Source organism: Rhipicephalus sanguineus, chromosome 8 (assembly GCF_013339695.2).
Source record: "Rhipicephalus sanguineus isolate Rsan-2018 chromosome 8, BIME_Rsan_1.4, whole genome shotgun sequence".
Lineage (NCBI taxonomy): Eukaryota > Metazoa > Arthropoda > Arachnida > Ixodida > Ixodidae > Rhipicephalus > Rhipicephalus sanguineus.
Genome location: NC_051183.1, coordinates 70067920 through 70093773, shown reverse-complemented (window position 1 = coordinate 70093773; position 25854 = coordinate 70067920). Strand labels below are relative to the sequence as shown.

Genomic DNA, 25854 nt, shown 5'->3' with positions numbered 1-25854 from the left:
TTGCGTTCATATAGGGGCCAAATTTGAAAAATAGGCAATTATAAAAATTTTGGTAAACACGCCAAAATAACCATGTATAGGCACCATAAAAGCGCTATAAAAGCGTCTCCTAAGCTCTGATTCATGCACACATGACAAAGTGGTGTGATAACAGCGCAGAGAACAAAATAGGCATTTGCCTAAAATCCGGTCTCCACTTATCACCCGACAATGCGTGTAATGTGACTGTGGGCTTAGCATCTACTCCCCTAAGCGTGACATGTATTAGTTCAAAAAGATGATGATCAACGAAGAAATTGATTTCACAGTTATCATTTAAAAATGTAAATATCATACTTACCAAAAGCTCACCAGCACAAGCCGTATTAAAATTGTAGCTGCTGACAAGGTAAACTGGCATATCCAATAAAGGGCATCCGTTTGCCTCTGTCCAAGTTTGTGCCCAAAGAGTTGTGTGTTTTTTCGAGACGATGTGTGTGAGTTATGCATGTTTTGTGCAAACGCTGTTGAGTTGACTTTCATTACGATTGATCCAGGACATCTGAGCAGCCGCACTAATTGTGTGCGCCGCAGGGGTACCATGCAGTATCCCGACAAGCGAAACAAGCCGCATTTTAAGCAAGATATAATCTATTTTCCGCATTGGTGACAAAAATGAGGTCGCTTCATTTCCCAATACCCTCTGTTTACAGTTGGTTTACACAAGTATATGGACGCACGCACACACCACGTATAAAACGGCGCAACTGAAAAGGTGAACTGACCGCTACGTGTAACGGTAACATTGGACCCAGCGCTGAAGGGAAGGAAATAAAATTTGTTAAACAGAAAGGGAGATGGGAAGGAAAGGTTGAAGCTCGGTTCAAGCGGCGGGGGCTCGGGTGGCGTCCAGCTGGCTGAGACTTTCGCCCTGAGACCACCAGACCTGCTTGGATTACAGCGTTAATGGATTTCAGTGCGGAGTCCCGTGCCTCCTGTGAGGGACTATCCGCACGAGATTTGTTGGGGAGGATTTTCCATTCAAGCCATAGAATAGGATTCTAACCCACTGCAGCTGTGAATATATATATTTGAAATATATATACATTTTCAAGCACATTCGCCTTTTGATTGTGATAATTTTGTGGGACACAACACTTCCTGTTTCTTCCCAGCAGAAATCGGTGTCGCGTTTTAGCAAGAGAGGGAGGGGTAAGGTGAAATATTTATCCACTGGCCCTCCCTGTAGGTGGGGACGATAACATTGTAAGTGCCGCTGAGCGTCGTTCCACCAAACATGAAACTAGGATGCAGCGCCTTTAATTTTCGCGCAGTACGCCCATATTGTTTAAAAGTATGAGTCGCTTAAAATTCGGCAAACATGAATTTCATCAGTAAAGACTAAGTTCTTTGAGTATCTTGCAGCGCGGCCCATTGTTAAAGGTGGACACTTCTGATCCCGCTGCTGTCAACTTCATAAAGGACCTTGCGTCCGACGTGAACGCTGGCCACTCATTGCCTTGAAATCCAACAAGTGACCTGAAAGACGAAAAAAGCAATACGTTAGACAAATTATAGATAACGAAGTAATTATGAGAGAGAAATAATGAATTGAAGAAAACATATAACACGCTTTAACCGTCTACAACTGTCATAATTATCTGAAAATGGTCATTACCACTTTTCAGAATCGGAGTTAATTGCCTGCCGTATCGATTACCACAAAATTCACCATCTCCCACCAAAGGGAACCATGTGGGAATGCGAAGGAGCGCATGGGTCGACCTAAAGGTCCGTTCATCACGGGCACCTTGCCCGATGTTAACGCGTCCTTGCATGTGGAGCACACCATAAATTCACTATAGTTGCTGTTGCTGTTACTCGTCCGGAACTCTTGTTGGAGCACGCCACGCGGGTTCATCGCGCATCTGCAGAATCACGTTCCCCTACGCCGTCACGTGATTGCTAAGGGTGTTAGGGGGAGAGGCCACAACGTCTTACCCTGCCCCTTACACAGGCCCGAACGCGCTAGCGCGTGCCAGCACACGTGGTTTTGTCTGCGTTACGCCAAGCTAGGACAGCATACTGCAGCCCGGGCCCCTAAAGTGCTCGGCACGTATCATCATCAAGACGGTCGAAGAACAAGACGAAGAAAACTTTTCCTTGGCGCGAGAGTGCGCTCTCCACGTATCATCATCATCAAGGCAGTCGAAGAACAAGACGAAGAAAACTTCTCCTTGGCGCGAGCGCGCGCTCAACATGTTAGATGGCTATGGTAGGTTTTAAGCGGACGGTCGCCAATGGAACTACGGACAAAGCCCAGCGCAAAAGCTGCTTCGCATCTAAAATTTCTCAAATCCGTCAACAACAACCGCAGTTACAAGGGTTCGTCGCGCAATTGAAGCGTTTTCTCTCTGCTCTGTTCCCGACGAGCGCGCTGGAAGGTACACAGAGAGGGATCACACAGGCGAAAGAGGTTATGTCAGCACCTGTCATGACCTTGAGCACGCGTCATGAAACGCGATCGCTGTCTCCCGTTGTGATTCCTGGGCGCGAGTGTGGCTCACTGCGTAAAGTTAGGAGACTATGGAGTGCACTGCCGGCACGTGATGGCGCCCCGTGCCGAGAAGTGCACCTGATCCAGACGCCGCTCTTCATTTAAGTCAGAAATTGGCTAATAAAAATGCATCTTCAGTTCGACGTCAAACACCAGGCGCCGTCAGCTCCGAAGAGGGTGACCACAGGCCTCTGTATGAAAGAGGGCGCCTGTGAATATGACAACTTCGCGGTCCGCGTCTAAATTATATTTGCCACGCACTACTGCGACATTTGGCTGAGATGTTCAGAGCAGTGTCTCCTGCCCACTGGATGTGTTTACTCCCCAATCCTGAGTGGTGGGTCATGACCCCTAAAGAGGACATTACATCCAATTTTCGATCGAAGTCTTTATTATGCGGGTTAATTGTTATGCGGTCACAAACAAGCTGGCGCTATTTTACAGCTTTTGGTCCAGCACTTGGCTTATAATTGAATATGTCTGCAAATAGCGGCTTTTGGCGGTCGGCGAGGTTCACAGCAGGCGACTTATAGGGCTTCTTTTGCGGCAAAGATTATTTTGGTTCATTTTTCATATATGTCTAGACACAATAGACCTTCTACTCCTGTTTTTCGCTGAAAACCGCCAATTCTTAGGTCACTGTGTCATGACCCCTTAAAGCTAATCTTTTTTTTTTACCGTAGGAGCACGTGCCTTTATCAGGGGTATTGTTATGCCTAGAGAAATAAAAGTTCCCCATAATGAACGTTTTGTGTCATTTTATGATTTCCATCATTTTTAGTGTGAGGCTGGCAGCCCCCGCGATGTTTTTGCCGTCGCTCTAAGGGCCGGCATACGACGACTTGGTCCATCTAAACTGTAAGCTGTTACATAACGTGTGTTGGTGTGCCAGATTCTCCTTCGAGTGTAGTAAGACGAAAACAATATGTTACCGCAGCTGTAGGGACGCGTGCGCTTCAGGCCGCTGTCGTTGAAGCAACCAACTGCCAAAGTTAGCAATTTACGCGCACGTGTATGCCAGAGAAAGTGGCTGTATCGTTCACTGATAGTTTTTGTAACGTTTTATAACATAACACTCTGCAAAGGCACTGTTAGGAAACCGCGCGTCGTAAGAGATTATTACGGCATCCATTATAACCATATCTTCGTTGTGGTACTTCAAACACCAGACATTATATTAACACAGAAAGAGATAGTGCTGTTACTTTATCAAAACAATGATATAACGACACTATGACACAGTCCAAGACAGACTGTATGGTGTGATGACTGCAGTGTCGATCATAAGTACTTTGTAAGGGTGAAAAATGATACTGACCTTCCCTTGGCAAAGTCACTCCACAGCCGCATGATATTTCTGCTGTAGGATATATCACCGGCACACCCGTCTTCCTTATCGAATGCTCTGCCAAATTCCAGCGGAAGCTCGTCTCCGTGCGTCATGCCGAACCACGGCTGCTTCTTCATGCAGGCGGACACGTAGTTCAGCTCGTAAAAGTGAACTGTTCTTCCAGATTCTGCGTTGGCCGTTGCGTTGGCCAACTTGCACGCCGTGTTGATGGCCGCGCAGGTCACGTGGGTGTCTCCCTTCGTTTCCGCCAGCGCCTGCCGGAGGGCGTCGTAATCGTAGTCTCCAATCTCACCCATGTATTCCTCCTGAAGCCTATTTATCTCGGATAGCGGCAGATTCTTAAACAAACTGCCAAGGAAATGTATCATTTCTGCCTTGTTGATTTTCCTGGGAGCCAGAGCCTGAGAAAAGGTGTCTCTGAAAGCACTGTAAAGAAGGCTGCTTCCTTCGTTGGCAGTCTGGCCAATCAGAACGTCCTTGTCGCCCGGAAAGTCGGCCATACGAGGCTCTATGGGCAAGAGCTCATCTCCGAAGATTGGATCAAACTGTCCGTTTCCTGTGTCGATGAACGTAGCTTCGACTGACACAATTAGGGTGGCGTTTACTTTCCTCATGCACGAGGGAATGTCCTGAGACGTGTTTGTAGCCGAGTTGTCATCATAGCAGCCGAAGTTACCAGCAAGCTTGCGCGAGTATTCGAGCATTTCTGACTTGTCTTTGGCACGACCTTTCTTTGTCACGCCGGCACTTTGTATGATGGCTCGCTTGAACAGAGGCTGGCTTCCCGGGGAAAGCAGATGAAATCCCGTCGAAATTCCACCGGCACTCCAACCGAACAGTGTCACTTCTCCCGGGTTACCGCCAAATGCAGCGATGTTTTCTTGGATCCATTTAAGTGCCAACTGCTGGTCGTGCAATCCCATGTTTCCGGGCGCAACAGTAGTTCCGTCATACAGGAAGCCGAATGAGTGCAACCTGTAAGTTTAGAATCAACTTGCGGTACAGCAAGACTCACCCGGCACTTCTCAGCTCAGATGTTTCCATCATAATTTAGCTGAAGCCTGCAGACACTTATTCTGACAGGAGCTAAGGATGACATTACCTTGATGAACTAAAAGCTGAATATTTATTGGCGCGCAAAGGCGTGTCATCTAACTTACATCCCGTCAAACTCAGCGTCCGGCAGTTTCACAAAATATCCAATGCTAGTCGCCCTCTTATCTCGGTCCATATGCCTAAGCTCATGCTTTCGCTGATTTGATCGCGTCATTCCTGATGAACGATTCGCATTTTGGCTATGTTAATTCTGGTTTATATGGTACTCGCTGTGAGAACAAACATCCTTAAATGTAATTAGTTTTCTGAATCCTTTGAACGCTTGCAGCAAATCATAAACTAGGGGCTAACTTAATAACCAACAGACAATAAAGCAAAAGAAAGTATAGGGGACTATATCACTAGTAGATATAATATAAATGTATATTGTATATAATTTATATCATATGTTTATATTTGCATATAAATGCATGGCAAGTTTATATCATTCTTTCGGCAAACAACGTCCCCTATAGCTTCCGTGGCTGAAGTGTCTGCTGCTTCTCAGTAAGTTTGTCTTACAAAAAAAAGCTCGCCCTTAAAGTAATTTCCACTCCTTTCGTTTAACCGGACCGTAGGTGACACGAATGTGTAGCCGTTCTCTTGGGAACACCACCCAAAACTAGTCAACACCATAACAAGACGATTTCTTTGTAACAAAGTACTAAGAGACACAGGCGCCTAATTTACCTGTAAGCGATCGTTACCACCACGACATCTCCAAAGGCTGCCAAGTTTGCTCCGTCATCCAGAGGCATTGCCGCAGATCCCTCCTGGAAGCCACCTCCATGAATCCAGGCCATCACAGGGAGCCCCGCTGACGCGTTGAGTGTCGGTGTCCAGACGTTCAAATAGAGGCAGTCTTCGCTTTTTCGCTGGTCTGTGTACCATTGTAACCATTTTCATATCGTTAGTGACACTTTTTTTTCATAATCGTGTAATAAACAATTTATAACAACATCCAATGTTCATTCAGGCAATGAGCGTGGAACGAGAGGTTATCTCCTGCAGTAAAGCAGGCAACACTAATTTTATAACAATGTTGCCGGGAATGATTTTCTCTGCACATCAAACAGTCAAATTAAGCTACCCTGCCATCACTCATTCTTCAATGGAATACACGTGCTTCCTTCTTTAGCTCCTTGCATTATTGGGATCCTAGCTAGTTCCATTTGCTGATTTTGGTGTGTCGCATGAGGTTGGACGTGAGATGTGCAGACGGGAGAGCATTCCTGCTACAACGGGCCAATGGTCCACTTATATAAATTGTAGCTGTAATAGGGAACTTAACGCAATCTGTGCCATTTCCTGTTTTTCGAAACTGCACGATGCTGTCTAGAAGCAAGAATTTTCAGTGGAAGGTCGCTCCAACAGGAAAATATAGGGACCATGACCTATAGACATTCTTACAAGCACAAGACCACCACTGCAACGACGTGATTCTTTATGTTCCCATGACAGTAATCATGGTTATTTGCTATTAGCTGGTGTCTTGTTTGTATGAATGGACCGGTCATTTTGTTCTGTTCCTTACAGTTGTGTTGCTTCTTCGATATATTGTATCTTGTTTTTCCTCCGCATGTGTCAGGTAAGTCCCTAGTTAACCTCGCGGCCTACTTCCTCTGATATATGTCCCAAGTCTTCAATTAAACTTGAGACAAGCTCCCATTAACACGTACGCCAGTCATTTAACAAACCGAGCTTTTGTGTCATGAGACGGAGACATAATAGGGGACGCAAGATAAAGGAAGCAATATCAATGTTATCCACCTGACGCCCGTATTGTCCTTCATGATGGCCTTTTTACTTTGTTGCATTTATTCTTCTAATAATGTAAGCATAGTGCTGTTGCTACGATTAACGGAGCTTCCAGCGTGCTTTGCCACGACCCAACAATTTTATTTGCGACTACTCAATTAAACCCATGCGTGTCACATAAGTGGCACTCTAGCATCCACAAGGAGTTGTAAAATTATCAAAGCCCAGAATAGCCGCGGCTGTTACTCATCTGCTGCAGCAATGGGCCACTTTACGCACGGTTGCTTGCTCGCTAGCGGCGGTCATATTTTGATTGGACGCCATGCCGAGAATACGCGCTCCCTACGTGGGAATAACCGGATGGCGTGTGACCACCACCGCCGAACGCTTTGATGCACGTGCACGTTGTGCACACATTGGTCAAAGTCATCCGTAGTGTAAACGTTGGCTTTTGTTACCTAAGTGATTATAAGTGTTGATAATTATTAGCTTGTCAAATTATTTACCATTCCTTTCTGAAAACAAGAAAAGTGGGTCGTAATCATATTGTTCGGAGTCCACACGCTTTTGCTTTGAAACGTAAGAACCACTTGAGTTGGCTTTACCTCAATATTCGTTTCAGCTATCACTTGCATGTTGCGGAATATCCGCGCATGAATGTCAGCACGCGTGATGCAGGTGTGTGTGCGATTCTCTGAAACAAGCTCTTTATTTTTTTTTTCTGAACAGGGTTCGGAAACTGGCTCCGGGATGCACCTGAGCGTGCTGCAGTGCAGATGTGGCGTGCGGTGTCATTGACTTGCGCGGTTTGCTGAACGAAAGATACAAAACACGTGCAGCTGATTTCAGAAAGGCGCCAGAGTTCGCAACTGTATCATCAAAGCACGTGCGTTGATTTACATTACCAAGTGGCATAAACAGCCGCCAATATATCCGGACGACAAAAGTTTGTTGCATCGAATGCGGTTGGACGCCAAGACAGTTTCTGCCCAGCACCTAGACCTCTTCGGTGTCTGCTATCAAAAACCTAATTAAGCTGTAAACGTGTACGCCAGCGCGCTTTTTATTGGCTTGCACACTGCCTCGAACCGCAGGATGATTTAGTAGTTTATGGAACACTTATTCATGGCTATACGCAGATCACGTGGGCGTCGTTCTTAAAGCAGTGCTCAGTACCGATAGCCATCTAGCTTGTTGATTTTGATTTTTGTTTCAGAATTATGTCTTTTATCCTCGGTTTCACTCCAGTATTTTATGTTCTTGAACAGCGGAGCTGTTTAAGTCAAGCATTGAACCTGGACGCATGAACAGAAATGATCATCATCATGAACCGGCACGCGCTTTCTTCAACCTCTTCTTTCTCATCTTCTGCTTCGCTCCCAGAACAAGCGCGCTGATTTGTTGTGCATGGTATACAATAACATTGATCGGCGAAAGAACAAGTACAGAGAGAGAGAAAGAAAGAAAGAAGGAAAGATGTAGAAAGAATGAAAAACAGAAGAAAGCTTGGCGAAAAAGGATGTTGCCGAGGCGGGATTCGAACCCGTGTCTCCACGATCCGAAGGTGACCGCAGTAAGCACACGGCTATCCAGGCAAACGAGCAGAGCGTATCATATTATAGTATAGTATAGTATAGTATAGTATAGTATAGTATAGTATAGTATAGTATAGTATAGTATAGTATAGTATGTATAGCTTAATATAGTATGTTATAGTTTAGTATAGCATTGTATAGTATAGTAAGGGGTTGGCAAATGGAAGTGAGGGCGAAGAGGGGGAAAAGGAAAAGGGGAGAGAGTAAAGAATAGCGTAGAAAGACTGAGAGAGTAAGAGAAAGAAAGAAAGAGAAAACTAAAGAGAAACAAAGAAGGCCGCCCAGGTCAGCACTTCCTTCAGGCTTAGCAACACTAGTGCGAAGCTACCTTAATTTTTTCGTTTATTTTCTTATTAATTTTTCATGTTTGGATTCCTCTATTTCTGTGATGTACCGTGTTATGCGTCCGTAATGACTCACGTTCTCTAAAGGTCCTAGCTTGTGTTTTTTGTTACGGATATTCCGCTGACCATTCATAATTCAATCCACTTTGAAAGGGTACGTCTTTCACGGGGTTTTCACGCGTGAATATCCTCGAATCCGATACTTTTTTTTAATCGTCCTGTGCTGCCCTCTGCCGTTTAGGGAGGGTTTTACTAGTGGCTGGCACAGCCGGTATCGCGAGAGCGAAATACTCCGAGATCAAGAGGTGTTTCGCGACTTTACCGGTAGGGTAGAGCGCATGCACCGTGTCATCGTGAAACGTCCAGATTAGGTGCATTAGAATGCATTGAGCAGTTTTCGGACATGTGTCGCAGCTGACACCTGCCTCGGCCTACCTGCAAATGTTATATGTTATTACCCTGTAGCAACTATGGTGCAGCCTTCAAACAGCAAAGCGGGCACTATCTCGTGGTATTATGGTCATTTCGCCCTGTCTGATTTCGGTTATGTCTGCCTTGTCTATAAGGCATTGTATGCAATTGTCGGCATTTCTACGTTGTTTCAATGCTCCCTATATGGTTTGTCTTCCTATATCTTTCTTTTTTAGGAGACCTGGTCGTTTATTTAGGTTCCAATTACCCTGTATTAGGCTGCGCCAAGAATGCATCACATGTGACGAACCCAGCAATAATAACACAAACCGGGGTACTGTGTTGAAGCATCAGGATAAACTTCTTTTCAAGTACTATCTCTTGCAAAGAACCTTGATGTGGTGGAATGTGAAAAAAGTATTCAAATCTGGGTAAAAGTAATACTTATTATTCCTATCCGTACTGTATTCTGTTTTGAAAATATCACGGTTTCCATGGGGCTGTTCTCGAATGAACAAAGATCGATGTTAAAAGTTACTGTAGTGCAACAGTTTTCTTTCTGTCGCTAACGATAACTGAATGTACACTTTTATTTTAATTATTTTTCATGGTTTTTAACTAAGAAAACATTAATATACAACAAAAGCGAGCAGTTTCGAGAACCAGAAGATCCCACTTAAGATATGATAGAAAGAGTCCATTCAGGGAACATTCTCGATTTTTCTTCTTCGAGTTCAACTCTAGGGCAAATTTGATTTGGGCAGCCGGAATGGGTGAACATTGTCGTTCTGGCTACAGCTGTGTCACGTTGTATGACGTCAACTTCCACCGCAACTTTCGCTGCATTTCCCACCTGAATAACATTTATACGAGCGCTTCTGACAGAAGTGGTGTTCGATTGTCTTGCACAAGAAAGCAATACAGACCTTAAGCAGTTCCTTCCGTGGGCTGTATTCAAGGGTCATTGCAGTGTCATTTCTCAGCGTGCGCCCGCAAATTTCGCGCATGCCTTCTTTTGATAGTTGGTAGCGTTGTCTTGTGTTAGTGTTGCGTGTCTTTCTTCTCTTGTACTTCAATCCGGATGCATTACGTTCTTCCTCAAAACTAGCTCAGATTATGTATAAGTAGACTTTCCTTTACAGATATTTGACGGGACATCGCAATATATCATCTCGCATTTGTTCCCTGTATATCTGCAGCCATAGTGAAAAAAGTCGCGGTTTCGCCGCTACGATTATCCGATTTTTTTTTTCGTACGTCGCATTATATCTACTATCCGAAGTCACCATGAAAAGGAAAACTAAGGAAATTCCTCACGTGGATGCTACTGAGAAGCTTCTCCCCTCTGTTTTGTAAGATCGACGTGGCGCCCAGTCTTCGGACAATGTATTTCTATTCGCCAATAATATCTTCTGGAAAAAAAAAATAGGAAAGTGCTGAAGCGATGGATTGGTCACCTTACATTCGAAAGACTATCCTTCCCTGTAGGTCAGTGCTCAAATTCGCAGAATCGTACGTAATTCCTTTCTTCTTTCCTAATTTCTCTAATTGCATATATACAGATAGTGAGAGAAAATTATGTAGCTTGTCATACCTCCTTCCGCGTATGTTTTCTCTTTCTTCCAAACTTTCTCAGTATCAAGCTCAGGGCCAGCAATCAAGAACAGGGCAGATCGATTGCATACTCACCGTACGGCAGCCACAACAGGTTCCTCGGAGAAAACACGTTGCCTTGCATACACGATGGGGGCGTCTCCGTCGCATTTTTCACTCCTTCGCCCCACGGCTCCACGGGCTCAGGTTTCCGGTATCGAAGCTCTCCGACCGGCGGCTTGGCGTACGGGACTCCCGTGAATGCGTACGCGAACTTCTCACCCGAAACTGCGCGTTTTGCACCGCGCAGTTTACCAGCGGGAATCTGTACGACCGGAGATTCTGCATCTTCTACGACGGCGACCCCTTTTGTCTCTTGCGCCGAACAGAGGCACGCGAAAATCGAGAGAAATGCGAAGACACGGCACGCCCGCACGTACATTTTTCGCGCGTGGTTTTCCTGCGTGCGCGGCGGTTACCCGAAGCCCCCACGAGACGCTGACAGGAAGCGTAAGCGTGTCCAATAATCGCGCCGTGAGGGAGGAAAGTGCTGCAGCTGTAGGAGCTGGCGGCACATGTATCTAACACGCTCTGGAACGTTTCCAAAGCCGATGGGCCGGTGCGAGGGAAAATCGCTACGAATTGAGATCGGACCGATATCCGGGCAGTTAACGTGCATACGCGAGTCGCCGAGAGTGCGACGTTCTATTCTGCTGTTCCTGTTTACGTTTGCTCGTTTTATTGTCGGAGCGTCATTCTTCGCTTCCGAAGAGACTCCACCCGTCTGCTTTTCGTGGCCTTGATAGCTCGTATTGGCTGCAGTAACAGCACTTCAATCCCCGAGAGAGATACAAGAAGCGGCGAGGGGCCCAGACAAACAAGTCTTATCTCCTTGTATCGCGTTGAAGACGCCAGGCGAAGCCGCGTGTCCCGCGTCTTTTCACTGGGAGAGTCCTCAAGTTCTCGATTGTGCACTCTCCATGTATAGAGACCGGTTTTCGGCTTACAGGGTAATACATGAGATCAACGACCACCCTGTTTTATCTGCTTTGCTTGGCGAAGCCTCCTTTGATACACATTGCGCGTGTGTCGTGGAATCGTCCGGTTACAGCTATGCGCCTAAGTTAAAAGCTAGTACGCGACGTAACAGTGGTTTGTCCTTGAGGTGGTGTTTGTTGTGCGCGGCGAATAATACCCTCGCCATGTAGCAGCGGCGAGGGCAGGTTTGAACAGCAATGTAACAGACGGCACAAGATTTGTCCTTCAACAAATTAGATTTATTACGGACAGCAACACTCGGAGACAGGGATTGAGCGGAGTGGATTATGGGAATGGCCGTAGCCAACGTTGTATTCCCATTGAGACAAAAGCATTTAGGCGGGTCATGTATTCCACAGCGCAGAAAACAGATGGTCTGTCAGAGCGGACAAGTGGAGGATGGCGTAGAATTCGGCGGTGTGATACAATTTCGAAGCTGGCAGGCGTCGGGACGGGTAATTGAGTCAATGAGCATGTACAACAATTAAAGAATGAAACGGTGATATGAGTTGGTGTGAATTATCTGCACTCTATTGAGTCAGCGTTGTGGAAATGCCCTAGTCTGCACAAAGCAAACCCAAGAAAAAACCGTCATCTTTGCGGAAAACGGACCAATTGTCTCGACGCGCTTGTTAGCACGTGGTACATTCTTACAAGCGTATCTATTTTTCCAGATGGCGAAAGATTTTGTGCTTAGCAGTTAGAGCACTGGGATTTATGTTATAGACCAATCCCGCCATCAGAACCCTGTTAAGACTTTGATTTATCTTTATACGGCTTATGTTCGCGCTGCGCTGACGTCACTGACAAATATGTGTGTCACGTCACTCGCGCGTGCTTTTTGCGTGCTTGTGTTGATGATGTGAAACCCCAAGTTGAATCGTCCACTCACGCGGACCCGGCTAAAACGTTTTGTACAGCATTAAAATTATTCCATATGTTCGCCTAATAAATTCGTATAGAGTTGTTATATTTTTTCCCATATATTTCCGTAAGAATGTTACAGAAACATATGAAAATATTAGTTTTACTTGAGCGTCGCTTACGCTCTGCTCGCACACATACAAACGCCCGAGCCAGTGCTGAGAACTGTATGGATTTTGCGTTTTTGACAAGCGCGCCTCGCCATGTAGATTTCGCGTTTTCGGCAAGCGTGTCTTGTGGAGATGTGGTCAGCTTGGCTGCTGTAGCGAAGCATTGGAACTGAGTAATGGGTTGCGCTCTCCAGCGCCTTCTAGTGGGTCGTCCTCTTTGGCTCCTCCTGAAAGAACGCCGCTCGCGCGGAGTGCCATGCTTTGACCTGACTGTGGCCATTGCGTGTTGTCGCTGAGTGCTGTCAAATAAGCGCCTTAACACTGCAAGCCAGCGGAGAAACCAAGTGGACGCACCCTCACGCTCCACTAAAGTGTACTTTAGAGCGGAGCGAGATGTGTGTTCTACGTTGGGCTGCTCGCACGATCGTTCTGCGCACGCGCACTAGAGTTCCTTGAAGGCGTTTGTGTGTCACTAGAGCGGATCGTAAACGCTTAGCTAAAGGTGTATATTGCCATCGAATACGGAACGCTTCAGTCGAGGAAGCCTTTGCGCTGGCTAAAGAAACTGTCCGCCTCACTGGTACAGTGGTTGCGGTGCTCGGCTGGTAAAAGAAACCAGAAGCACACGTTGTTGGGCTAGTCGGTTCATGTTCTTTCAGAAGCCACGGATGTGGCTATTTCGCGCAAAGAAATAACAAGGGAAGGGTTAAGGGGAGCGCAAACATTCGACTGTTTATTCAAAATTTACTGCAGTAGTATGTATATGCAAAGGCAAACATCGAACAGCTAACGTTTTGTGCAATGCAATACATAGATATAGACATGCACCAAAAGGGCAGGCTCACAACGATCGGATACCATTTTAATCCCAACCTGCGATGCAAGAACGTGCTCTCTGCCTGTGAAAGGAACAATGAAGTGTCACTAATGCATAATAAACTTCGTGCTTTTATGTGAAAAGCTTCCAACAGTTCTCGAGCAGTGGTGTCCCTGTTGTGAGCCGTATCTGCATAAAATTCAGATTCTCGGAAGAAGCAGGGACACCACTGCTCGATAACTGTTGGAAGCTTTTTACATAAAAGCACGAGGTTTATTATGCATTAGTGACACTTCATTGTTCCTTTCGCAGGCAGAGAGCACGTTCTTGCATCGCAGGTTGTGATTAAGATGGTATCCGATCGTTGTGAGCCTGCCCTTTTGCGCATGTCTATACCTGTGTATTGCATTGCACAAAACGTTATCTGTTCGATGTTTGCCTTGCTTTCCGGGCATGCCTTTGCATATATATACTACTGCAGTAAATTTGGAATAATCAGTCGAAAGTTCGCGCTCCCCTAAACCCTTCCCTTGTGATTTCTTTGCGCGAAATGGCCACATCCGTGGATTCGGAAGGAATGATAACAGAAAGTTGCGAGTACGATCCCGGCCGCGGCGGTCGCATTTTGATCGAGGCGAAATGCTAGAGGACCGTGTTCCTTGTGGCGTCATTGCGTATTAAGCGACGCCAGATGACCAAAATTTCCTGAGCCTTCCACTACGCCATGCGTAATAATGATGTCGAGCATGCCTGGATAGCCGAGTGGTTAAGCCGCTCGCCTTGGGATCGTGGTTATGGCACGTAAAACCTCAGTTATTATTACTATTAGCTAAAGAAAAAACTATTCGCATTTAAAACGGCAAGTGAAGACTATTGAACAGGTGTTTTAACAGCGTTTTAAAACATTAAAATACGCTGTGTGCACACAGCTGAAGGTATGTGGAGATTGCACATGTTTACAATTGAGTTTCTAAACTTTCATTATTTGCTGCTCATGACGGCGCCCATGTTCACTATTGCACGTTTTGTTCCCTCTAACAGTGAGCTTCACAGGTGCACCCGTGCGGCAGCGCCCGAGCACTGGAGCTTCCAGGTGTGCGCCACCTGAATCAGTTAGGGTGCCTTGATGCGCGTTTTGTCCGCCCACATCGAGGCACACTAGAATCAGTATGACTGCAGCGACTCGCAACAGCGCAACCGACAGGCAAATAAAGCGCAGCCTTGGTGACTGCCATAAAGTACGAAAAAAAAAATTTACGGCAGCTTCGTACTAGTGTTGCCAAGCCTGAAAAAGAGTGGATGGGTGCCCTGCCTTGTTTTCATTGTTTTCGTATTTCTTTCTTCTTCTCTTCCATTCTCTGTCTCTCTGTTTCTTGTAACTTTTTTTTGCGTCTGTTTCTTTGTATTTTTCTTTCTTTCTCTCGCTGTCTCTTTCTTTCTCTTTGTTCCCTTTCATTCATTCTCTCTATCTCTAATTATCACTTCATTTATCTCCCTATCTCTTTTTTCTACGTGTTTCTTCTCTCTCTTTTTTGTTCCTCTGTATTCCTTCTGTCTCTTTTTTGTGTCTGTTTCTTTCTATCTCTTCCTCTATCTGCCTATCTATTTCTCTATCGTTCTATCTTTTTATATCTTTATTCCCTAATTTATATCTCTCTCTCTTTTTCTGTACTCGTCTCTTTCTCTTTCTTTCTATCTCTCTCTTTCACGTGTTCGTTTTCGTTTAACGCTCACATCTCTTGTACGCGATAGTGGGGCTTGCCCAATTCTTGTGGCGCATACCCCACTGAGGTTTCTTGTTCGCGTTGTACAGATTACGGCCGGCCTAACTAAACAGCTACGTTGTTAAAAACGGATAGGAGCGACAGTCTCGTATTACGCTTTGAAAATAACCACAGAAAAAGTCCTAAGCAGGCAAGAGCACGAAGAGCACACACAATAGTTGAGAGCGATGCTACCCACCGCTATAGGTTGGCTGCTATAGCTGTAACGCTGCTAAGATCGAGGGCTCAGGCTCGAGTCCCTTCTACTGCAGCCGCGTTTCGTCGGGAGCTAATTGCAAAAGCAGCCCTCCACTTCTATTTACCTGTACGTCAAAGAGCTTTTCGGTCGCAGAAATCAGTCCCGAGTCCCTCAGTGTGGCGTGCTTCGTAATCACATCGTGGTTTTAACAGGCGAAACCCACTAATAATGAATTTCGGTAGAGCAGAATGTAAGGGCCTTCGATCACCAATTTTCACCAGGAATCGAGCTTTGTGCTACTATGTCTGGTAAGTTGAAGGGACCTATTTTGCAGGCGCCAACACGGACATAAGGCCTAAAAAAAAATATGGAGGCCTGGGGTCCGATGAGGTTGCCTTGCAAACCGAAGCGTTGGGTACCGCATCGCACCCTAGTCTTTTTCATTTTTTTGCTCTCATCGTCCTTACCGTACCACTGCATGATGAGAATGCTATATGGGCTCGGAGTATAGTTTCTCTCTTTCTCTCTCTCTCTCTGTTTCTTTCTTTCTTTCTTTCTTTCTTTCTTTCTTTCTTTCTTTCTTTCTTTCTTTCTTTCTTTCTTTCTTTCTTTCTTTCTTTCTTTCTTTCTTTCCTTCTTTCTTATTTCTTTCTTTCTTTCTTTCTTTATTTTTTTTATTTCTTTGTTTCTTTCTCTTATATTTATTTAATTGTATTATACACTCGCTCACATTTTGGAGGGCGACTTTATTATTATTCGAAGTGCCAACCGTGCCCGGTAAGCTAACCTGACACCCTACAGGAGCATTAGGCCACCTTTACAGGATATACACTCATATATATACAGGGTGTCCCAAATATAAAGTAGCACGATTTAAAAACAGAGGAACGTCGTTGCGCGAAGCACACCTAGTGCATATTGTTCCTAGTATACTGTAGAAGCCACTACTATATTTTTTTTTCGTTCATAATGTTTAGCAAATTAGTTCTAAATATGTTTTTGACACAACAAATGCTCTACTAATGAATAAAATGTCAACGAGGCATATGTATGCATGTTCAAATCACATCTAACTGCGCTATTTTCAAAAACGTACTAATTGCGTGCTCGCTTTTTTTTGGCTAATAAAGAAATCCCGCGAAATCTGAAAAAAATCACACGTGGCTAGACTGCTGCGCGCGTCAGCAAGCAGCGGCCTCAGAGAGGATCACTGAGAGGTAGCAAGTCAAAACAACGCTCTCACCTTTTGCGAGTGGAAGTGTAGTAACGCGTTATTTTTCACATTTCGCGTGCTTTCTTTATCAGCCAGAAAAAAATTAGCACGTAATTAGTACGTTGTTGAAAATCGCGCAGTTAGATGTCATTTGAGCATGATTACATATGCCTCATTGACGTTTTAATGATTAGGTGAGTACTTGTCGAGTTCGGTGCATAATTCGGACTAATTGACTAAACCTCATTAACGAAAAGATTAGTAGTGGCTACTACAGTACAGTGGCAACAATATGCACTAGATGTGCTTCGCGTAACCACCCTCTATTTTTAAATGGTGCTTCGTGATATTTGGGATCAAGAAACATTGCGCATACACAGGACGAGAAAGAGAGACAGGACTCAAGTTTCGCAATACATAACATATTATTTATCCTCGATTCGAAAGCTGCGTTATTGTGAACAGCAAACATCGATAATAATGTCGGTATGATACACTCGAGCCAAAATTATTTAGAATAAAATAGTTTATTGTTTTTTCAATCCCACATATTATGGCTATAATAAATAGTCCTAAAGTAGGAACATTACACAAACATAATATCTAACTAAACATACCATAAACGAGGCTAATAAAGTGGTGTGGTATATGATATTTATAATGACAAAGTATTGTTTGGCGAAGTATCGTATTGTATTGTATTGTATTGTATTGTTGGCGAAGTATTGTATAATGGCGAAGATTGGTTTAATTAAAGTTCTACCCATCCATCTATCAAGGGGGGGTGGCAAGGGGTTATTTCTGCCATCTCGCTTCTGTACGTAGACACCGTATGTGTACAAAAGGGACAAAAGAGATATGAAGGCAAAGAAATGGAGACGACGCAGCTGGTAGACCGCGCACACAGAGCCGCGCTTTTTTAGTCGTAGAGTGGTGGCACCGCGGCGCCATGCCGTAAACCAGTGGAAAAAACCGCAGAATGCGACACGGAGCGGCGCGCTCACGCCAACGAAGAAAGCTAACAAGGAGGAGAGGCTTCAATAATAGCAACGCAAAGTACAGGCAGCGAAAACGGGACCATGCAAAGTTGTAAAATGTGTCGAAAGATGTTGAGTCGGAGGAAGAACGTCACCGTCTGCAGTAGCTCACACCACAGAAACAACAACACGGACGTCTACAGCAGAAATGCGAACAAAGCATCGCTGGTTGGGGCCGCATGATTTTAACAGCGTAGCTCATCATCCTCATGAACGGTATCTGCTTTGCGACGCTCGCCCTACTCTCCTGGCTGTACCACGACGTTCCCCGCTTGCGCTCGCCGCGTAAGATATCGCGACCGGGCTAGGGGGGAGACAAGACGCGCCTCGCGTTTCCCTCTGGCGCGGTTGTGGTGCGATTTTAACAGCCGAGAGACAGAGAGATCGAAAGAAATAGGATATGAAAAAGAAATTAAAGGAAGATGAAAAAGAGCCTAAAGATAGAAAAAAAAGACATATATCGAGAAAAAAAAAACAAGTACAAAGAAAGATAGACAAAAATAGACAGAAACGCGGAAAGAGAGAAAAGGAGACAAAGCGAGGAAGAAAGAAAGATAAAAATTAAGACAAAAACAAGGAAGGCTGCCCAGCTCCTCCGCTTTTGGTTCCACCCTTGCGCCACTACAGTTCAAGCAGCGCCAATTTTTTGTTCGGCGTAGGTGGTTATTTTCCTACGCATGAACATTAAAAACATCTTTTTTGTAAACTCAACGCTGGTCACTCTGCGATCAACCATGCCTTACCACGCTGATAGGGTCGCACGCCGTTCGTCACCTGGATGTATACCATGCACGTACAACGCAAGGCAATGCGCGAGAGAGATGAGGATTACTGCTGCGTGACAGAAAAACGACCCCAATATAGACGCGTTCTTCTTAGAGCGTGAGCAGAGAGTTCCATCATTAATGTTCGAATAGACTGTCGCGTTTATACTGGGACCACCGCTTAGTGATGTGGCAAGTTGATGCGCAAGCCTTCACTGTCATCTTCGTCTTTCCTGGCGAGTTCCTTTTCAATCCACGGCACGTAGGTGGAAACGCGCGTGTACATGCTTGGCTTCTTGCCCCGTGCACAGCCGACGCCGAAAGAAACGAGCCCAACCTGAAGAGTTCTTCCCATTTTTGTCCATATCGTTAATGGGCCTCCCGAATCCCCCTGCAACACAAAAAAGCATGGTAATTCTAGGTAAGTAGAGTTACAGCTGGGCGAGTTCGTACGAATACAGATCCTATCAAACTGCGCAGCAGGGCGAAATATGTTCAACGTACAAGCTGCTCGCAAAAGATTCAGTAGCGCTTCTTATAACGAATAATGCAGAGAAAACGTCGACGTTGGTAAAGCAGGTATTCTACATAAGCACGATCTCATGACTGAAACTATTCAAATGTATATGGAAACATATTCACGTTGAATAAGTAGCCCGCACATGACAGCGCGGAAAGTTCTTGTGGAATACTAGAACCGCGACATCGGAAAACTTGAAGTTAAAGTTCTTTTCCTGCATTTACTGGCGAAGAGGTCACGTCTGTCCAAGAAGCGACAAAGCGGAAGACAAGAAATTTCGTTAGTGCCATGACTTCTAATGAGTCAGTTGACAAGGCTGTACAGAGGCCGATGACAATTGGCTGTGAAGCGCTTAAAATGTGCAGGCCCACCGTAAAAAAATTTAACACAAGTGACCCGTGATTGCCACGACAAACTAGCGACCAACACTCAACTTTTCAGCTTTAACATGGGCTACTTTGTATCTGCCACATTTACCTTCAAACGTGGAATGTGCGCGATGGTTGCTCTTGACATGTCCAGTAACAAGAGTGCCACGTATCACAATTTTGCCGTTGCCTTCATTGGCCACATTTACGATTTTTTTATCGCTGAAACTGCACAGGCTGAAAAGGCCTGACGCTGACAACAGTAAAGAATGCTGTATAAGTAAGATATGTGCTACTAAGCTATCACAGCGGACGAGGTATTTGAATGAAGAAGTGGTGGTATATCCCTTTCAGACGCCAGCAATGAATTGCATTTAAATGCTTGGAATTGAAATATTATTCAAGGCACTCGATATTCTGTTCCAACAAAAATTATTTCCGAATGGGTTAATTTATGCGTTTTTACTAACTAATCCTAATTAACTTGTGATTAAACATATTGTTACGGGTACGGTTGATTTATGTTTATTTACAGGGCGAGGTTGATGGTCAGGTAATGATGGCGTCGGTAGGCTCAACCAGCTCACGTCTTCTCCCTCTTCTTCTAGCTCGGCTCATACCCGTTGCATTCCCCGGTTCCCAGGCGAAGCCCGCTGGGCGAGTCTGAATCACTGAGAATGTGCAGGGTGAAACCGCTTGAGACGGGCAACATGTACCAGCTGGGTCCGGCTTGACCGACGGCCAGCTGACGTCAAGCGTGCCACCACGTACGTCAAATCGCTCAAACGATCAACGATGACGAATGGACCCGTGTACTGGGCTAAAAACTTTTCGCATAAGCCCCGTTTACGCTGCGGGGTCCACAACCACACGAAGTCTCCCTTGCAGTACGAGACAGTCTGATGGCGGCTGTCATAGCGTTCTTTCGATCGCTGCTGCGATGCCACAGTACGAAGGCGAGCTATACGCCGGGCTTCTTCGGCAAGACACAGCGTCCGCGCGACAGAGTAGTCGCTATGAAAGTCAAACGGTAGTATCGTGTCGATGCAGCTTAGCGGTGGACGTGCATAAAGGAGGTAAAATGGACTGTAATCGGTCGTCTCATGCTTTGCAGTATTGTACGCATATGTGATGAAGGGGAGAACATCGTCCCAGTCTTTGTGGTCGGAAGATACGTACATGGCCGACATGTTAGTCAGAGTTCTGTTCGTACGCTCTACAAGCCCATTCGTCTGAGGGTGATAAGGCGATGAATGACGGAACTGCGAATTGCACAGACGAACCAGTTCTTCTACGGCGTCCGCGACGAACTGACGACCACGATCACTAATGATCACACGGGGAGGACCATGCCGAAGAATGATAAATCGAAGCAAAAACATTGCAACGCACGCAGCTGTCGAAGATGGTATGGCCGCCGTTTCTGCGTAACGAGTCAGATGGTCGACACATACTATCACCCATCGATTGTCGTTAGATGATCGTGGAAATGGGCCTAGAAGATCAATACCCACTTGTTCAAATGGTAGACGAGGCGGTGATAGTGGTTGGAGTAGACCCGGCGGAGAAGTCGGAGGGCGCTTGTAGCGTTGACACTGTTCGCAACTTGCGACATAGTGTTTGACTGTGTCTCGCATTCTGGGCCAGTAAAATCGCTCCTGTATCCGGTTCAAAGTTCTGATGAACCCCAAATGACCAGCGGTTGCTTCGTCGTGCATGGCTCTCAGTATTTCCAATCGCAGACTCCGTGGCACGACCAGAAGGAAGCGTGCGCCTTTAGCCGAATAATTCGTCTTGTAAAGCAGGCCCTCACGGACACGAAAGCGACCGGTGGCTCCGGGACGCGTTGCAGCGACGAATAGTGGTTCCAAAGCAATATCATTTTTTTGTTCTGTCTTGAAAGTCGTCGAGTCTGGGAATGTGGAGGAAATGGGGGCAAAGCAGTCATCAAAACTGTCTTCGTCACACTCGGTCGTCGTCAGAGGAAGGCGGGAGAGACAGTCTGCATCTGCGTGGTGACGTCCAGACTTGTACGAGATGACGAAGTCGTACTCCTGTAGTCGAAGAGCCCAACGCGCAAGCCGTCCACTTGGGTCACGGAGATTCACCAGCCAGCATAAAGCGTGGTGGTCGGTGACGATTGTGAACGGGCGTCCGTAGATATAAGGTCGAAATTTGTGTACTGCGAAAACAGCTGCCAAGCATTCTTGTTCCGTCACGGTATAGTTTCGCTCAGCCTTACTGAAAGAGCGGCTGGCATAAGCCACTACGTGTTCTGCTCCTTGATGACGCTGCACCAGTACGGCACCGATGCCGATGCCACTAGCATCAGCGTGCACTTCCGTCGGCGAGTACGCATCGAAGTGACGAAATATGGGCCCCGACGTTAGCAGAAACTTTAGCTGTCGGAACGCATCGTCGCAAGCGGAAGTCCAGTTGAAAGGGACGTCTTTTTGGAGAAGACATGTTAGGGCATGCACCACGTCTGCGAACCTTGGAACGAAGCGAAGAAAATACGAGCATAAGCCCAAGAAGCTGCGCAGCTCCCGCAAGGACTTAGGTGGTTCGAAAGAGCTGACAGCCTCGATCTTGCGTGGGTCTGGCCTCACACCGTTTTTATCAACGAGATGCCCAAGTACTAATGTCTCCGTTTCACCGAAACGACATTTCTTTGAGTTTAAGATCAAGCCGGCCTTTTCCACGCAATCCAGAACAAGACTGAGGCGTCTGTTGTGCTCGTTCAATGTGCTGCCAAAAATCACCACATCATCGAGGTAGCACAAACAAATTTCCCATTTAAGTCCGCGAAGTATAGTGTCCATAAATCGTTCGAACGTTGCTGGCGCATTACAAAGGCCGAACGGCATAACATTAAATTCATATAGGCCGTCGGGCGTCACGAAGGCCGTTTTCTCCTTGTCATTTGGGTGCATGGGTATCTGCCAATACCCTGATCGCAAATCCAGCGACGAAAAGTAGGCAGCGGAATGTAGGCAGTCGATGACATCATCAATTCTAGGTAGCGGACACACATCCTTTTTGGTGACCGCGTTTAGTTTTCTGTAGTCAACACAAAACCGCCAAGATCCATCCTTCTTCTTTACTAAGATCACTGGTGCTGCCCACGGACTAGATGACTCTTTGACAACACCCTTCCGTAACATGTCGGTCACCTGTTCAGCTATAACTGTCCTTTCCGTCGAAGACACGCGGTAAGGCTTTTGACGAATGGGGTGTGCAGATCCGGTGTCAATTCTGTGGTGAGCACGAGAACGTGGCAGTGAAGCCTCCGTATCACCTTGTGTGAAATCGAACACAGAAAGATGTGTCAGAAGGACTCGTGCAAGAGCGTGGCGTTCATGGGAGGGCAGCGACTTGCTGATCATCCGTAAGACCTGTTCTTCGGAACTGCTTCGTTGGGGGTCGCTTGTTTGAGACTGCTCCTCCTCGCTTAAAACTGTGATAGAGCTGTAAGTCACTTCGTCAAATTTAGCGAGCTTCATATCGCGGGGAAGAATAGCAGGCACCGAAGAACAATTGAAAGCCCACAAATTTGAGGCGCCATTCACAACTGTCACGAGAGAACGCGGCACAAGTACATCTTTCTTCGCGCAACCCGTGGCAAATGGTTGGATTTGCGCGTCGAACGATGAAAGGTCGGAAGCAGCAACATGAACAGGAACACGCGATAGGGACCACGGCGCTATAAGCGAATCGTTCGATACGACAAAATAGTTTTTCTCTGGTAAGGATGTGTCCGCAATAGTAGAAAGAAGCGCGCTATTCAACGTAATTTCCCCTGTGCCACAGTTAACGGAAGCACCACAGTCCTGAAGAAAGTCGATCCCGAGAATCACATCATGAGTGCACCGTGGTAGAATAAGAAATTCCGTTATGAGTTCTTGCTCGCCGAATAAGACACTTGCCACACAAATACCGAGGGGAACAAGGCACTCTCCACTGACACCACGAAATGTCACACTACCATTCCACGGGAACATAACTTTCCGACCCAGCCTTTCTTTGAATGTCACACACATGACGGAAACCGTAGCACCAGTATCTACTAACGCAGTGGCAGGTACACTATCAATTAACACACACACTTTGTTCTTGACCATCATAATAGGAAGAGGAGTAGTTCGCAGAGACGGAGACTGGCCGGCGACCTTACCTCCATCGGCCGCGCCGGCTAGTTTCCCGACGGCGGTGGTGACGTAGAACGTCGCCGTGGCGACGGTGAACGGCGTTGGCGTCTGGTCGGTGGCGTAAGGCTACGGTCTGAAGCTGGCGAGTCACTTCTTCTGTTGTACTGACGGAAGGTATTCCTGGGTGGCAAGCCTGTGGTGTTTGCTGCCCGAGGTTCTGTCGGCCAATGATCGTCATAAATTCCTTGTTCAAGGTTAGGCCAAGTCGGTGGTGGGCCGTATCTTGTCTCGCGGCGCCGGCGACAAAAACGAGAGATGTGACCTACGGCACCACAGTTGTAGCAGACAGGCGATGGGCGACCGGCGTTGTAGGCTTCGGGATGAGCTCTGGGACGCTGCGTGTAGAAAACACGATCTTCGGGGTGCCGATTCGTGGTCGTATCCCTACGAGTGCGTTGGTCGTGCGTCATGTCATTGGGAACTGAACTTCGGTGCTGTCGCAGCTGGTCGGCGCGAAAGTCTGCGCCGCCTGACATGGCCGACAATGTGGATACAGCGGATGCAGGTTCGTGCGGTTGGTTAAAAGCACAACCAGGTTGTTCGACATCCGCCGATTTGATGTGTCTTTCGAGTTCTTCGCGGACAATTTGTCTTACAATTGCCGCAAAGTCAAATTGAACACTGTAGCTGTCATCAACGCTTGCTACAGTCGCAACATTTGCTAACCTGCCGAAATTAGGCGTGATGCGGCGTAGCTTCAAGGTCTCAAATGTGCGGCAATGCTTGATGACATCAGCGACAGAGGTGAGACTCTCCTTGGCAATCAAGTAGTTATATACATCCTCGGCAATACCTTTGAGAAGGTGCCCAACTTTGTCCTCTTCGGACATTCGAGGATTCACTGTCTTACACAACTTCAGGATAGCCTCTATATACGTAGTACAAGTCTCACCTGGCACTTGTGCACGCTGAAGCAATGTCTGCTCCGCCCGCTTCCTTTTCGTGGTAGAATCTCCGAAGCACTCGGTGATTTCAGTAGCGAAGCGGTCCCAGGTTTTCAATGATTCTTCGTGGTTCTCAAACCACACCAGCGCAGTGTCTGTCAGGAAGAGAACTACATGCTCCAGCTGAGCAGTGGGGTTCCAGCCGTTACACTTGCTTACACGCTTGTAGTGGATGAGCCATTCCTCCACGTCCTCGCCGGATTTGCCAGAGAAAGGGCGTGGCTCCATCTGACGCATCCAGGCACCGGTTGTCCGCGACGGAGGAGTCGGAGACGACTGTTGGTCACCGTTGTTGGACATCGGGATCCCCGGTAGTGTCGGAGGTAGTCGAGCGAGGCGTCGGCTTCGGCGTAGACCTAGTGGCAGCGGCTCCGTCGTCTTGATCGAAGTACCCCGCACCTCCACCCCAAAACTGTTACGGGTACGGTTGAATTATGTTTATTTACAGGGCGAGGTTGATGGTCAGGTAATGATGGCGTCGGTAGGCTCAACCAGCTCACGTCTTCTCCCTCTTCTTCTAGCTCGGCTCATACCCGTTGCAATATCTTTATCTTCAATTCATTTACGCACTGTTCTTGCATAAATAGAATCAAATCTCCGGCTAGAAATATAGTGCGAATTCATTTTCGGTTATGTACATTTTGAGCACAGAAAAACTATACTTTTGACGTGGCTCGCCGGATACGGCACGTCGAATATCAATGTGCCTTCAGCAATGTGATCATATGCAACAATACACTGCAAATTGAAGCTAAACGAAGGCAGATTTACTGGCGAGGAGGTTGAATTTATTCAAATCTCAATGTATCTTGCTATTTCTTAGCCGCTAGACTACACAATGAGCAGAAACAAGTGATGTACACAATTGTGTACATAGCGTATGAAAGAAGTGTGACGAGTACCTGTGACTGCCTAATCTGGTCCCTTCACAACAAATGCGCCATAACAATCGATACCGTCATAATGGTGCCCTCTCTCGTGAGGCCCATACATCTTTCTTCGAGAGGTCACGTAAAACGTATGAACGTCATTCAGCAACGCTGATTAACACCAACATACAGGGATTTTTTTCTACAAAGTGATCACATTTGAAAGTGGTTTTCCCGTAAAGTTACTTTGTTGTTTTCATGCGACAAATAACGTCAGTGTGTGAATGCACTGGCAAATTGCCGAAGAGTTGGCGTACGCTATAGTTCCTGGTGGGTTTTTAATTCAGCTACTAAAGCATCAAACAACCACTTTGATCAGCAGCAGAAGCAGTAGGCA

General features: G+C 46.3%; 1 protein-coding gene across 1 annotated transcript; it reads right to left on the bottom strand.

Moving 5' to 3' along the window:
* Positions 1-1313: 1313 nt before the first annotated feature.
* LOC119402061 (cholinesterase 1) lies at positions 1314-11400 on the bottom strand. Its single transcript, XM_037669142.2, has 4 exons — positions 10780-11400; positions 5673-5862; positions 3855-4862; positions 1314-1518 (listed from the first exon to the last, which is right to left on the bottom strand). Exons 1-4 carry the CDS (start codon positions 11123-11125, stop codon positions 1371-1373), a joined length of 1692 nt encoding a protein of 563 aa, XP_037525070.1. The 5' UTR covers positions 11126-11400; the 3' UTR covers positions 1314-1370.
* Between the last annotated feature and the right edge of the window lie 14454 nt (positions 11401-25854).

Bases quoted from the DNA above. Each gene is read 5' to 3' on its own strand.
- LOC119402061 (XM_037669142.2), bottom strand. From the start codon at position 11,125: ATGTACGTGCGGGCGTGCCGTGTCTTCGCATTTCTCTCGATTTTCGCG. The intron at 5,863-10,779 runs GTGAGTATGCAA...AATGGTACACAG, and splicing joins CCTGTTGTGGCTGCCGTACG to ACCAGCGAAAAAGCGAAGAC. The intron at 4,863-5,672 runs GTAAATTAGGCG...CTAAACTTACAG, and splicing joins GTGGTAACGATCGCTTACAG to GTTGCACTCATTCGGCTTCC.